General features: G+C 54.5%; 8 protein-coding genes across 8 annotated transcripts; 5 read left to right on the top strand and 3 right to left on the bottom strand.

Annotated features, from left to right (window-relative positions):
* Positions 1–120: 120 nt before the first annotated feature.
* On the top strand, positions 121–1,287 carry PFLUO_LOCUS8535 (uncharacterized protein; the record flags this gene model as incomplete). Its single annotated transcript, XM_073786280.1, has 1 exon — positions 121–1,287. One exon carries the CDS (start codon positions 121–123, stop codon positions 1,285–1,287), a length of 1,167 nt encoding a protein of 388 aa, XP_073642551.1.
* Positions 1,288–1,701: 414 nt separating this feature from the next.
* On the top strand, positions 1,702–2,443 carry PFLUO_LOCUS8534 (uncharacterized protein; the record flags this gene model as incomplete). The annotated part of the gene is made up of 3 exons (XM_073786279.1): positions 1,702–1,714; positions 1,764–1,976; positions 2,034–2,443. The coding sequence occupies 3 exons, from the start codon at positions 1,702–1,704 to the stop codon at positions 2,441–2,443; spliced, it is 636 nt and encodes a 211-aa protein (XP_073642550.1).
* Positions 2,444–2,592: 149 nt separating this feature from the next.
* Positions 2,593–4,210, bottom strand: PFLUO_LOCUS8533 (uncharacterized protein; the record flags this gene model as incomplete). The annotated part of the gene is made up of 2 exons (XM_073786278.1): positions 2,593–3,870; positions 3,923–4,210. 2 exons carry the CDS (start codon positions 4,208–4,210, stop codon positions 2,593–2,595), a joined length of 1,566 nt encoding a protein of 521 aa, XP_073642549.1.
* A 355-nt stretch (positions 4,211–4,565) lies between these two features.
* Positions 4,566–6,496, top strand: PFLUO_LOCUS8532 (uncharacterized protein; the record flags this gene model as incomplete). Its single annotated transcript, XM_073786276.1, has 2 exons — positions 4,566–4,897; positions 4,990–6,496. 2 exons carry the CDS (start codon positions 4,566–4,568, stop codon positions 6,494–6,496), a joined length of 1,839 nt encoding a protein of 612 aa, XP_073642548.1.
* A 165-nt stretch (positions 6,497–6,661) lies between these two features.
* PFLUO_LOCUS8531 (uncharacterized protein) lies at positions 6,662–8,033 on the bottom strand (the record flags this gene model as incomplete). The annotated part of the gene is made up of 4 exons (XM_073786275.1): positions 6,662–6,822; positions 6,876–7,671; positions 7,721–7,849; positions 7,902–8,033. 4 exons carry the CDS (start codon positions 8,031–8,033, stop codon positions 6,662–6,664), a joined length of 1,218 nt encoding a protein of 405 aa, XP_073642547.1.
* A 678-nt stretch (positions 8,034–8,711) lies between these two features.
* On the top strand, positions 8,712–9,633 carry PFLUO_LOCUS8530 (uncharacterized protein; the record flags this gene model as incomplete). The annotated part of the gene is made up of 3 exons (XM_073786274.1): positions 8,712–8,788; positions 8,840–9,024; positions 9,203–9,633. The coding sequence occupies 3 exons, from the start codon at positions 8,712–8,714 to the stop codon at positions 9,631–9,633; spliced, it is 693 nt and encodes a 230-aa protein (XP_073642546.1).
* Positions 9,634–10,406: 773 nt separating this feature from the next.
* On the top strand, positions 10,407–11,987 carry PFLUO_LOCUS8529 (uncharacterized protein; the record flags this gene model as incomplete). The annotated part of the gene is made up of 1 exon (XM_073786273.1): positions 10,407–11,987. One exon carries the CDS (start codon positions 10,407–10,409, stop codon positions 11,985–11,987), a length of 1,581 nt encoding a protein of 526 aa, XP_073642545.1.
* A 154-nt stretch (positions 11,988–12,141) lies between these two features.
* Positions 12,142–14,342, bottom strand: PFLUO_LOCUS8528 (uncharacterized protein; the record flags this gene model as incomplete). Its single annotated transcript, XM_073786272.1, has 4 exons — positions 12,142–13,642; positions 13,699–13,892; positions 13,951–14,161; positions 14,239–14,342. 4 exons carry the CDS (start codon positions 14,340–14,342, stop codon positions 12,142–12,144), a joined length of 2,010 nt encoding a protein of 669 aa, XP_073642544.1.
* Positions 14,343–14,400: the final 58 nt, after the last annotated feature.

Genomic DNA, 14,400 nt, shown 5'->3' with positions numbered 1-14,400 from the left:
GTTTGAAACGGGGCCCATGACGAGGCCCGGCACGTGATGCGTTGTCACGTGGTGATAAGGATCAGTCTAAAATTTCCCCGAAAGAAAAAAACACTTTGGTTCTGCTCCAACTCGTTCGCCATGACAGCCTCAGCTCAGACGCCTGCACGCGTCCAGAATCTCTCGAAGCTACTCGAGGATCTCACATCCTGCCTCTCGAGCACCGTTTCATCTCTGCCCAAGTCGGGCAAGGATGCGCCGTCCGATGTCTCGATCGAGCCTCCACCAGACGGCATCTCTCTACTCGACGCGAAGAGCGAAATACTCCTCTCCTATCTTCACAATTTGGTATTCTTGATCGTCTTTCAGCTACGTCAAGCTTCCAAAGATGAAGCACCTGCGGATTCGACCGATTCTCTGCGGGACGATATCGTGAAGAAACTGGTCGAGCTCCGCGTTTTCCTCGATCGGGGCGTGCGTCCGCTCGAGGGACGATTAAAGTATCAGGTAGACAAAGTGGTCAAGGCTGCCGAGGACGCGGAGCGGTCCGAGCGCGGGACTCAGAAGAGCAAGAGCAAGGGCAAGAAAGCACGCAAATCCGCAGGGTCGGACAGTGACGAAGCGTCCGGCTCCGACGAGGAAGATGCCAGCGGCAGCGACGACAGCGAAGATGAGAATAATGAGGATGACATTGACGAGATGGCGCACCGGCCCAATATTGCTGCATTCTCCAAGACACAGGTGGCAGAGCAGCAGAAAGCCCAACCAGCCAAGGCCGCCAAACAACCCAGCGATGGCATCTACCGCCCACCGAAGATCATGCCCACAGCTCTCCCTACGACCAAGCGCCGAGAACAACGCGAAGACCGTCGGTCGCGCCGGTCCAATGTCATTGATGAGTTTGTCACCGCCGAGATGTCTTCCGCGCCCATGGCGGAGCCCAGCATCGGCAGCACGATTATTGATGGTGGCCGACAGACCAAATCCAAGAAGGACCGTGAGCACGAAGCGGAGCGAGCCGCATATGAAGAAACCAACTTTGTGCGCTTACCCAAGGAGACCAAGAAACAGCTGGCCAAGCGCCAGGGTGGGCGACCCGATACGACCTTTGGTGGCGACGAGTGGAAGGGTCTCACCGAGGGTGCCGATCGCATCGAACGCCTCACTCGGCGAGCCAAAGGCAGCGGAGCCGCGTTGGACAAGAGTCGCAAGCGCAAGGGTGTCGAAGACGGACCGCGCAACGACGGGGCGAGTATGGGCCAGATGTTCGACAAACGGCGCAAGAAGATCGAGGGGTGGAAGCGATAGAATCATATACAACGGCGTTTATTGGCATAGCCCTGCACAGATTTGTATTTGCTCTCTTAAACAATGGACCATTCCCGAGTATTGGGCTCTGATGCCTCGGTGCCTGATCGGCTCCATCTCGGCATGCCGAATGGGGTTTCGGCTTTACTCCGGCTACTGCCAATCCACACGATAGAAAAGCGTTGCCTGCAACCCCATGAATGATTCCATCGGGACCGGTTTCACCCAAGGCCTCAATCGACTTTGCCATGTGCCTCTCTCGGCAGGAACGATTGATCTCCTCCGTCGTACACAAATCAAGGACGGCAGTCAAGTCACATGTGAAACCGGCACATGATGTCATCGGCCGATTCGTGAACTCTCGTTCTTGCTCCCGTCTGCATCTTCCACCTTTGCGATTACCCCTTTTTCAGCATGGAGAGTCCAGGTCCGTCTGCATTTCTACCTCTTCCATCAACGCTGACTAGGTCCAACAGCCACCGAGATCTCGACGGTGATCCGTCTGCTCACCCGATCGCCGCCGTCTCTGCAAGAGAAGACCATCAATCGCTTCTTCACACGCAATGCGTCCTTTGCGCACCCGTTCTGTCGAGTTCCCAGCTTCGAGGGCAGTCGGTGGTTTATCGGGAAGATCTTTCAGTGGTACAAGATCTTGTCGCCCCGTGTTGAGATCGAGGTGCATTCCATTGGTGAGTCGTAACGGGGAAGATCTGAACGAGAGATCCGGCCATCCTGACTCCGTCCAGCATTTGATGAGGAGCACCTAAGACTCTATGTGAACATGTCCCAAATATTCTCCGTCTGGATCGTTCCCTTCCACGTCTCGCCGGTGACGCTCACCACCGTTCTGGATCTGACCACCGATGCGACTCAGAGTGATGCTCCGACGAATGGCGATCACACGCTATACTATATCACAAGGCAGGAGGACCTGTACCAGACCTCGGAGTTTGTCAAGTTCCTTATGCCGCATGTCGGCCACTGGCTCGTGCTCGCCTGGCATCTGATCGCCACGTTCTTCTGCGTTCTGGGCGTCGGTCTCCTGTGGCCGATGCTGTGGCTGGCGGAGAATGGATATCTGCCGAGACGCATTGCAAAGGGGGGGAATGTAGCGTATGACATCCACAACAAGATGTCGGAGATCAAGGACCAATGATACTTTACTTGCGGGACGATACGAGGGCTTGATTTTGGTTTCATTGTCCAATTCGATGACGAATCTCTATCCATGTCTACTTTTGATTACATACATAACTACATTCCCTGATAGCTACCTAGGTGATCATGATCGAAAGCCTCCAATCCTTATTGCGACTTGTGTTGCTTGCGCAATTCGTCGCGGAAGTGGTTCTCTTGCTCCACAACCATCAATGGCAAGGCACGGCCAATGCCAAAGAACACAAACAGGGCCCACTTCCACCGGAACGGATTGAAGATCAGGACAAAGATGAACCAGTAAATCAGCTCGGCGTAAGTGAAAAAATCAAACGCGTTGGTTGGCGACAGTCGTTTCATGAGCCGCGTGAAATCAATCCAGGCCTTCATCCAGTCCTCCGTGGGGCGAGTCAGAGGGTCGGTTAAGAACATGATCAGGAACCGCGTGTAGATGCCAATGTGCATATTGCCTACGGTGCCGATAGCACTAACAAACGTGCTGTTGTTGGCACAGATGTCCGGGTACTTGGGTGGAAAGACCTGGAGGTACCAGCTGGGCGGCCCGTACGGCTCTTCAAAGACCTCGTCTGGCAAAAAGGTAAGCGACGGGCGCTTGAAACCGGTTGCCAAGACAATCAAGTCTCCAGGAACCAAGCTTTCTTGACCGGGGCCATCCTTGGGCACTCCTTTGGACCGATGGTTGAACAGGATGCCGTCTTTCTCGACAGAGACAATATCGCCACGCAGCCAGTGGGCCTTTCCCTCACGGATCTGATCGAACAGCTCCGAGTTGGCCATGGGCGTCTCGGTAAAGATGCCATCGTCGGTGGGAGCAATGTCTTGGAGGTCCCGGTAAAAAAACTTGCGCAGTAGCCACTCGGGAATCCACGAGAGGGAAATCTCTTGGCCGAAGATGTTTAAGGCCAGTAAGGACTGCACCAGGACGTTCCGCGGGATGATCCACTTGTCAGATCGTGCGAGCACATCAATCTCCGCAGCCCGGGACTTGACGGCAAACTCGAGGGCTTCAATGGCACTGGCACCGCCACCGACCACCAAGACTTTCTTTCCCGTGGCATCTTTGCCGTCGAGATTGGACGAGTGGCAGATCTGGCCCTGGAACTTCTCCTGGTCGGGAAGCGAGGGCATTTTAGGGTCTCCGCACACGCCGACGGCGGCGACAATGCCATCGAACCGACCGTACTGGCCTTCGTCGTCATTGATGATCCACTGGCCGCTCTTGGTCTTTTTCACGGAGGTGACACGGGTGTCGAATACAGTGCGTCGTTCTAGATCATAGCGTTTCCAGAGACTGATGATCTGTTCCTGGATCTGCTTCTGGCTGGGATACGCATTATCGTAGTGCACTGACGGGTGGAAGCGATACATCAGGCTATGCACCTGCAACGCAGACGTGGAGTTGACCCTCTAGACAGTCTTGTGAGAACATTGGTCTCGACTTTTATTTGTAAAAACTTACACTCCAAATACCTCCCAGGCCATGTTCCTTGGAGCGGCCCTCGAAGATCTGCACATCCAGACCATGGCCGACACAATGGGCCGCGGAGGAGACGCCCGTCAGCCCCGCGCCAATGACAGCGACCCTCTTCCGAGAGCCATTCGAATGGTCGGCAGAGGGAGGTGGAGGAACTGGAGAGAAGATGTGGGTGAGCACCGCCTGGAGGATCAAATAGAGCCAGGTGAAGGTCTGGACGAAGGGCTGCCGAATGGCAGCGACAATCCAGGAGCGCGAGGCGGCGGCTGGCATGGTGTGTGGTGGATGAGGTGGTTCGAGACTGCCATTGTGATAAAACTTATATACACAGTCTTATCTGTCGTTGCAGTGACGTGATGGGAGTGGAGTTGCCCACATCCTGTTGGTCGTGGCCGACATGATGTCATGTCAGGACTGGACCGGCGTGTGGTGATGTTCCCTGCTGTGTATGGTTGCTTTTGGTTGCCTCAGGTACCCGCTGATCCAGGGCGGTGGGGAGTTCTGCCACGCAGAGAGCCTATCCCATCCCACGCCCGACGGTTGACCATTCATTCATTCCTCCGGCCACTCCTGACAAACACACCCGCTGTTCATCTCACCTCCAGCCCTGGGCCTGGATAGCCTCGCCATGGCGACTCCGGTGCTGGACCAATTCCTCGGCAGCGTCGCCGAGCTGGTCCAGAATCGCGATGGCGTCAAGCTACAGGACTTCCTCCAGATCGAACCGCCGCTCTCCGACATCTACATGCGCATGATAGATGAATTGCGCCAGCACTACGCGTCCGGCCCCCAGAAGGATGCCGAGCTGCTTCGCCGGTGCGAGGGCCTGGTGCCACGCTCCAAAGGCAGCTCGTCATGGACGGCCTTTCCGACCTTCCTCAAGCTGTACCTTACCTTTCTGCGCGATGTCAATGTGGGCAACTTGCTCGATACATACAATTTCCTAAAAGGCCTGGTGAAGTACGTCCCACTCTGCCTGATTCCGGCTCAGGGAGCCCTCCTGGTCCACTGGATGGGGTTGCATCCGATCGCTGACACTGCTACGATTGCAGCCAATGCGTTTTAGCTCTCGGAGATAGTCAAATGGGCATTATCGTTTTGCATACCGTCCTTTACCTCTCCAAAGTGCTGGCGAAATTAGCCATGGGGTTAGACCGCCGACCTGACCTGATTGCGAACATCTTGCGGATGGAGGGCCAGGCGGACCGCGAAGAGAATGTCGAAAAGGTGACTTTGGTGGAACAATCAGCCAACGTGGTGCGCGAGGCCTTTATCAAATGCCTCACCGACCGCACGGGTACCCCGGGACCGCAGGGGAAGCCCGAGGGGAAGCGCGTGGGCATCTACCTCATGGCCAATCTGTGTCTGAAACTCCTTTTCCAATGCGGCAAGCTCCGCAATGCCGAGCAAATGTTCGCCAGTATCAGCGCTCAATCGCCTCCTTTGACCTACTTCCCGGCTTCGCAGCGTGTGACATACCTCTACTACCTGGGTCGCTACCTCTTCTCCAACAACCTCTTCTTTCCCGCGCAGATTGCTCTGCAGGCTGCCTACGACCAGTGCCACCGCCAGGCGGTAAGCCAACGACATCTCATTTTGACCTATCTGATCCCATGTAATATCATCTTGGGTCGCTTTCCATCTCAGACCCTCTTGCAAAGATCCGAGGCGCAAGGCCTTGGTGAGCGATTCGGGCCGTTATGCCAATTGATTGCCCGAGGGAACTATATTGCCTTCCGGGAACATCTCTCTGTTCGATCACCGGCTGCCGACTGGTTTGCGCGCAAAGGGATCTTGCTTGCCCTTCGGAATCGTTGCGAAATTCTGGTATGGCGTTCGTTTGCTCGCAAAGTTTTCATCCTGGGTGGTTTTCACGGGGATCCACAGGCGCAGGCGCAGCGTGGGCCACCGCCATATCTCTATCTCGAGAAACTCGTTGTCGCGACCGAGTGGCTTCGGTCGCAGCACGGCCGGTCATTGAACGGAACCTCGGTGGCTCACAAGTCGTACGGATCACAGGTTATCTCTACACCAACAGACCCGGATTATGACGGGCTCACCGATTCAACCGGGATAACTACAGACTCTGAGTTGCTCGACAAGTTTGGTGACTTTCTCGCGCCGGATGGGTTCTTCGACGACAGAGGCCAATGGCAGGAGAATATTCCTGGTCAGCTCGTAGACGGTGACCCAGACCCAGACTATGAAGGATACCAACTGGACCCGTACTCGGAGTACGATGCTGCAGACCAATCATCTCTGCTCATGCAGGAAATTGAGTCGATTCTGGCTTCCCTCCTCACACAAGGGCTGATGCGCGGATATTTGACCCACCGCAAGCCACGTTTTGCTATCCCCGGTGCTCGCTTACGGGGTGCGCTGCCCACAGGATTTCCCAACGTGTGGCAGACGATATCGGCGCGCGAGAGCGAAGATTCCAGTGTACCTGGGTGGGTCCAGCCACCGGCTTCTGCGGCTTTTGGCGCCGGCACAGCAGCCCTGGCGGGGGGAAGTCGGGTGGTCAACCTCAAGGGGGCGCGTCCCGTGGGGGTTCAATAAAGCATGGGAAGCAACTGTGTTTTTTTTTTTTGTCAGCTTATTATTGAGATTTCTTGATACCTCTTTGCATAACTAACGGAGTTGAATTTGGGCTTCACTTGGGTTCTTCTACATGTATGTATATACACTTTCGCGGCCAGACACATAGTAAAACATTCACTCTCGCTACTCTGCCGAGTGCACCCTGATTCTCTCCCCAATCCAGAACAGTACGAGCAACGGGACCAAGGCTGCGGCGTTAATGGCGGCCATTGTAGAAAAGGCAGCCGTGTATCCAACCTTGGCCGAGAATGGCAAGGCGTAGAAACCAATGTTGAAAGCGTAAACTAAGAAGCATTGATCAGTGATCAGGCATACCGAGACCTGGAACCATACTTACCACACTTGAAGAAATTCAGGATTGCTCCGATCTCACTCGACTGCGCCTTGTAACTATCCGTGCAGTAAGTGTACACCATAGTTGTCGCAACTTGCGTGCCAAAGCCGGAAATCGCCATACAAATCGACGATTGGATCCACGGCCGCGAGTTCTGAATGCAGAAGCCATATGTGGCAGTTCCAACGCACAGAAACGTGCACAGGGGCATCAAAAAAAGCCGGGCCTCGGCCTTCTGGTATCCATGATGTCGCTTAGCGTACAGGGCGAGAATAAGATCACTGACCCAGCCAGCGGAGGCTTCGCCCAACATGCAGCCAATAGTTAGGGGTACTCCCATGAAGAGACCGATCTGCGCAACGTTGAATCCATATATGGTGGCAGCAATATGCGACCCTGTCACGGCAAAGAGGGCGCTACCATAGGTGTTGACGGTAGAGAAGTAGATAGCGGGCAGGGTCACTGGAGCATACCGAAGAAGCTTGAAGGGTCTCAAGAACTGCCAGCGCACAATGGGTCGGTCAAGGACTTTGCCCCAAAACATGAGACGACCCCGATAGGACTTGTTCTTCAGGCGATTGGTGTCGTCATTCACGTACAGAGTCTCGGGGAGCGTAAGAATTGACAGGATAAAGACCGCGCCCTGGAAGATGGCAGGGACCCAGAAGCACCAACGCCAGCCAAGACGTTGTGTGATATATCCGCCCGCAATGGGTGCGATATGGGGACCATTCGTCACGCTAACGGTATAGAGGCCAACCCAGAGACCTCTTTCTTGTTGCCGGAATAGATCACAGATCTAGACCAAATTAGTAGGGTGATATAGCAGGGAAGATAGCGAACCCCACTGTCGCGACTCCAACCCCCAGCGGAATGCCTGATCCGATCCCATTGATGATACGGCCAACGACGACGCCTCCATATCCTGGTGAAGCTGCGGACACCACCGCACCTACGGTGGCGATTGCCGAAAAGACCTTGTGAGAGATGTCAGGGACTTTCCATTCTCAGTGGCTGTGAGGAACTTACAACGAAGAGGATTCGTCGGCCGTAGGTGTTTGCGTAAGGAACAATAAACATTGGGGCCAATCCACTAAATACGATGAAAATAGTCGTACAGTAGGAGCTTTGTTCGATCGTAATCTTGAGATCCTCCGACATTTGGACATACCCAGGGTTGATAAGAGCAGAACCAACTCCAAAACGGTAATTTCTTAGCCTTAACCCCTGACGAAGACGACTTGCGCGACCAGGAGAACTCACATTGAGCCAAGAACCCGAGAACTGCCATAAGCAATGCTATATAGACCTTGCGCCATCGGGGCCAGTTCTAGGGGCATATTTCAGCACATTGCTGTCTAACAGGGGGAGATCAGATGGAGCTCTCACGAGAGGGTTGTCGGCGTCATCTAGTGTCTCGTCATACTCAGGCTCGTCCAGAGCATAGCTCTTGGTAGCTGAGGTTGGACTGTCAGGTCTGGCCATAACGGGCGTGAGGATAGAACGATAGTAAGAGGGTTGTCCTGAGCTATCTTGCGCGACAGAGCCTTCGCTTTTTATTAATTCTTCCTCCGGGATAATAAAAAGCGGACTAGGATTCGGCACTAACAGGTTAGCCTCTCGTTCCCCGCATAGATCCATACCCCAAAAACCTGCGAGCTAAAATTCCGGTGGGCCAATCAACCGCACTAGCGGATGTTCGGGGAGAGATCGGGTGTTAATACTTTACCCGGGCATCCGAGAATCCGGGGAGCTGGGGAGGGGGTTGGTGGGGGTTAAAAAGGATGCCGCTGCTATTTTTTAGCTCCCATACTTATTAGAATTGCCTGGATGCTCACCATGTCTTCCGATGCAGCTATAATCCAGGAGCACTACCGGAAATTCATTACGGGATGCCACATTCTGCACTACCAGGGGTATGCATGGCACGATTCCATCTACAACTACATCTAACGATGATCTCTCAGTGTCTTAGACGCCTATGGCCATCTTTCCTTCCGGCATCCGCAGAAACCTGACGTGTTTATCATGTCCCAGTACATTGCGCCTGCACTGGTGTCCTCGAAGGATGATCTGATTGAGTACTGGGTCAAGGATGCTGAGCCAGTGGATCCGAGCCAAGGCAAGGGCTACTCGGAGAGATGCATTCACAGTGAGCTTTACAGGAAGTATCCAGATGTGAAAAGTGTCATTCATAGCCATTCGGAGGCTGTTGTTCCGTACACGATTTCTGGAGTCCCAATGCGCGCATGTTGCCACATGGGGGGGTTTGTGGGTAAGTACTGGCCTCAAAAAACAAAAGAAAAGAAAGGTTCTGAGAAGCTTGCTAGGAACCCAGACGCCTAACTTCGATATCGCCCACTATCTCAAGCCGACGGACAAAAAAGATCTGCTAGTCCGGAATACTCATCTTGGTGGTGCGCTGGCTTCACACTTTTCCACCAGCGACTCGTCAACCCCCGAGCATGCCGTAGTCCTCATGCGCGGCCATGGCTTTACTGTGCAGGGTGAAAGCATTGAGGAAGCTGTTCTGCGTGCAGTCTATACCCAGAAGAACGCCAGCATCCAGACAACGGCACTCTTGACTCGCGCGGCTCATGCGAACGGACAATTCTCTTCTGTCCCTGAGATCAAATACCTTGATGAAGGAGAGATTCAAGGAACTATACTGATGACACAAGAGTCCGCATATAGGCCCTGGGGGCTATGGGTCAAGGAGGTGGAATCTCATTCATTCTATGTGAATAAGTTGACTCAGTGACGCCTACAGTAGTCATGAATAGAGAATGGAGTTTGTAAATGGGAGATAGTACTTGCTCAGCATGTGGTCTACGTAGAGCAGTGGGAATTGCATGTTCAAATGGTGCTTCTTAGGCATGAGGAATACTATATTTTCTGTCTTGTTTCGTCGATCGCATCCCTACTACGCTGGTCTGTCTCGGACTCTAGAAGGAAATGCAGTTGTTTTCACTGAGCATATTGTACTAGTACACGGTAGGAGCGGTCCATTAGGGAGGGGTACAACAATTATCATGGGGCAGTGTTGGCCCATTAGATGCAGAGAACCTTCATGATGGAATGTGTTTTGCCGGAATATGCTGTAAGGGACAGTTTTGATGCAGAATAAAATATGGAAGACGAACGTGGGGCCGTATATCTTATTTATAGGCAAGCCATCCAGCATCTATCATGATAATCAATGGCACACAAGCTCTGACTACTGTGGTTACTTCTGTGCCCATGCAGTTTGGCGTATTTGATCATGTGAGGCTCATGGCGATCCGAGAACAATAATCTATTATAGATCGAGTGGTCCATCCTCGGTACCAGATGAGATCTTCCTCGGAGTCCTTCCACTGCTGCAATTGGAAGCAATCGCAACATCTCCAGCAAAAATACAGTATTATCTGGACACCGCCATACTTGACCTCTTGTTTAACATCGAAGCCAAGAGGGGAACGGTGGAGTCGGCCCAAGCGGACCCGATCTCCCGGTTCCCCCCTGATTTCAAGCCCGGAACTCCAATCTCCATCAATGGACCATCGCGACGCAGTGCAGCAAGTGGCAACGCGTGTTGCTGACTTCCACCGCCGCCGGCAGCCATTCCGTATCTATCATGGTTCGACCAACTCCACACGCCCGTCTGGCCACGCCGCGTCCACTACTGTGAGCACCGCTGGTCTGACGCGTGTCTTGGAGGTCGACGAAACGCGTCAAACGGCTCTCGTTGAGCCCAATGTGCCCATGGATGCCCTAGTGGCAGCCACCCGAGTGCACGGCTTAGTCCCGCTAGTTGTCATGGAGTTTCCCGGCATCACTGCTGGCGGCGGTTTCTCAGGCACGTCTGGGGAGAGCAGCTCATTTCGCGAAGGGTTCTTTGACAATACGGTCAATTGGATCGAGATGGTCCTGGCGGACGGGCAAGTTGTGAAAGCGTATCATGATCGCGTCGCCTCAGAATTCGAGATCCAGGACGCCCGATCCGATCTATTCTGGGGCGCAGCATCCTCTTTCGGCACCCTGGGCGTGGTTACACTCTTGGAGGTCCGCTTGAAAAACGCTTATCCCTTAGTGGAACTCCAGTATTATGCGGCCGCCGATATGGAGGCTGCTCTGCGCATTTTCCGAGAGGCCGCAGCAGATCCAACGACGGAGTACTTGGACGGCATTATTTACGCGCGAGACCACATTGTGGTCTGCGCAGGGCGGCAGGCGGAGCGGACATCCGCATCTCAATTGCAGCACTTTGCCGGACGACACGACGATTGGTTCTACTTGCACGCTCAGCGTATTGCCCCGAAACCACTCGGCGATCAGCCGGCCCCGGCCCCGGTGGTGGACTACATCCCTTTGACCGATTATCTTTTTCGCTATGACCGCGGGGGGTTCTGGGTCGGCCGCTATGCCTATCGCTATTTCCGCGTGCCATTCACCTCTGTCACGCGTTCCCTGCTTGATAGGTTTATGCACACGCGGGTCATGTACCATGCCCTCCATGTCAGTGGCCTCTCCCGTCGGTATATCATCCAAGATGTCGGAGTGCCCGTGCCTGCGGCCCCAGAGTTCTTGGATTGGCTGGACTGCCCTGAGAACTTTGGGCAGTACCCGATCTGGCTGTGTCCACTCCCCGCCGGCAGTGCGGGAGGACTGGAAGGACAGACGATTAATGCGAGCCTCCACCCTGATCAGACAGCCCTGATGAACTTTGGAGTCTGGGGACCCGCCACTACTGCGGATCCAAGCCGGTTCAGGTCCCAGAATCGCCGACTCGAGCAGAAAGTGCAGGATCTACGGGGGAAGAAGTGGCTGTATGCACACACGTATTATACAGAGGAAGAATTCTGGGCCATCTACAACAAGGCAGAGCACGATTCCCTACGCAACAAGTATGCCGCAGAGTACCTGCCGAGCTTGTATGACAAAGTACGCGTGCAGGAGGCGGATCTACCCGGCGCTGGGAGCGGGAAGTTCGAAGCCGGATGGAAGGGGGCTGTTAAACGGACACTGTGGGATGTTTGGCCCTGCAGTGGACTGTACGGGGCGTACAAAGCATGGCGCGGAGGGGACTATCTCCTACAGAAGGAAAGTCCTGATCAGGGAGACCAGTCGAGGTAGAGAAGCATCGAGAAACTGTACATAACCATTGGATGTGAGTATATCTTGACCATCTAAATGTATTTCCGTCATGAGCCCCAACGCCAGAGGGCATCCTTGCCTCACATGCAGAAGATCCAAAAATAATACCGAAAATGAAACATCAATCACCGTCTCACTCCACCACAATCCGCCCTTCCAGACGGGGCGAGATCCCTGATGTCCAAGCAGGCGTAAACTCGCCTTCACCATCCATTGGATTTAGTGTCGTTGGGTGCAGCCCGGTAAGGCGCATCCATTTGCGAACCACTCGCCGCGCCAGCTGCAGTCGATACTCCTCCTCTGCAGAGGATCGCGCTGGCAGCGTGACGTAGTTGATCGTTGGTCGTGGCGACGTGAGAATCTCCGGGTCCTCGTCCGAGTCTGAGTCCATGGCATCCACATTGGTCCCGTTGGCCGCCGGGACTGCCATATCAGCCTCGTCGTCGTTCGGGAATCTCCCGTAATAATAAGCACATTTAGCCGTCCGTTGCAACTTTGGCCGACCATCCAGTCGTCGGCGCGGCTTTTCGGACACGGGCGATGACGTCGCAGATGGTGGTTTCAGCCAGCCCTCGCCGTGCAGGTTACGGTGCACAGAGCTCCAGTGTCGGTTGAGACTCGCACTCCAGCGGTGCCATTTGCCGAGCACTTTCAGACTGAGGAAATACTGGCGCAAAATCGTGCTGATCAGCACGCCGTTTTCCTCGCATACGATCTCTTCCGCCCCGCCTCCCTCGGACTGAACCAGCAGAGATGAGAATCCGTCCTTGCCACGCGCCATGTACCCTCGCGTGGCCAAGACGTAGTTACGTTGTAGATGAATGGGCTCGCCTCCGATGCGGGCGAATGTGATGCGTGAACCCGGAGGAGCCGAGAGCGTATACCCAAAGGCAATGCTTGATACCTGGGGGAATCGTCCCTCGAGCGCGGGAAGTTGACTCACTCCGTTTTCGAGCGCGTCTAGGATCGCCTGGCCCCGCAAGCGCAGCAAGACCACCGGGTCTTCGAAAGGGAAGCAATTCAGAAGGTCTTTAAGCCGTAAAATACCCGGTGAGTAGATCTGGTCGCCGCGGATGGTGCCACCGGCCATCATTGCGCAGTCTGCCGAGTGATAGAACCGCATCAAGTCGCAAACAAAGTTGCCAAGGTTGGACTCTCGCTGTCGCACAGTTGAAAAACGGCCGTCAAGCGCGGTGACGGTATACCCGACCGGTTTCTCCAGCTTCGCCTGCAGGCTAGATGTGAGCCGGGAGACCATGGCCAACGAGGCGGGGTCTTCAGGGATCGAGCGAACCACGTCCCGACGAACAATGTTGAAGTCCCACCCGGATTCCCCGTCTGGTTTTCGGAAAACCTCAATGTAGCTCAACTGCTTGAAATCGGTTCCGGAACGCAGGACGTGAGTACCGTTGACGACAGTATGGGCATAAAAGTGATCATGCCCTCCGAGGATGATATCGACAAGACCATGTGGTAGGTTCTTCGCCAGCTTGTGGTCGTTGGGTTCCCGTTGGTGAGTGACGGCGACGATGAGGTCCGCCCCCTGTTCTCGAAGAGCTGGTGCGAGCTCTCGAGCAGTCTGAGAGGCAGATTGGTAGATCAAATCCGGCGGAAGAGCGTTAATGGTTCCAAGCCTGGCAATATATGAGTATTCCACGATCCTCAGAAGCCCACCACAGGGCCCACTGACCATTCCCTTTCTCCGAGTCCAATCACGCCCACCTTGATTCCATTCGACGATGTCAACATGCACGTCTTACCGCAGTTGGCGATTGGAACGCCTTGCCCCAATGCTGGATCGAGGACATTGGCCAGTAGCCAAGGGAACTGACACTGGCTTGATAGGTGCCGGAATTGTGCCACTCCAAAATCGAGATCATGATTCTGGGGATGTTAGTGCGGGCTGTGAAACATCCCGGATCCGGACGGTCGCCATACTCACACCCACACACGCCACACTGGTGCCTGCTTTATTCAGAAACGGGACCATGTGTCTGCCCTTGGTAATCGTGCTTTCGATGCTCGGGTTGAAGGCATCGCCGGAGAAGAATGTCAGGATGTCGGGCTGCCCCGCGAACCGAGGATGTGAGCAGTAGTAGTTCACGAGGGATTGGAAACGAGAGACACCACCGACGGGTTCTGCAGATCCAGATCTACGAGAGACAGTTAGAAAAAGCCCGCGTCGTTGAGAAGGGGGTGATCGTGATAGTGAGGCGCAGAGAGCACATACTCGACGTGGTAGACATCATTGTAGTGGATCAGCCGCAGATCCGGGGAGCCAGTTCGGTCGGAAGCATACGTGACGGAAAGACCGTCGCCGTCAATGTAGGACATGGAATTGCGATTCAACGGGGACGGAGGGAAGAAGGGAGCCAAAGGAGAGGGAAGAGAG

This window comes from Penicillium psychrofluorescens (genome assembly GCF_964197705.1).
Source record: "Penicillium psychrofluorescens genome assembly, chromosome: 6".
Taxonomy (NCBI): Eukaryota; Fungi; Ascomycota; class Eurotiomycetes; order Eurotiales; family Aspergillaceae; genus Penicillium; species Penicillium psychrofluorescens.
Note: the sequence above shows the minus strand (reverse complement) of the source record. Positions and strands in the feature narration are given on the sequence as shown.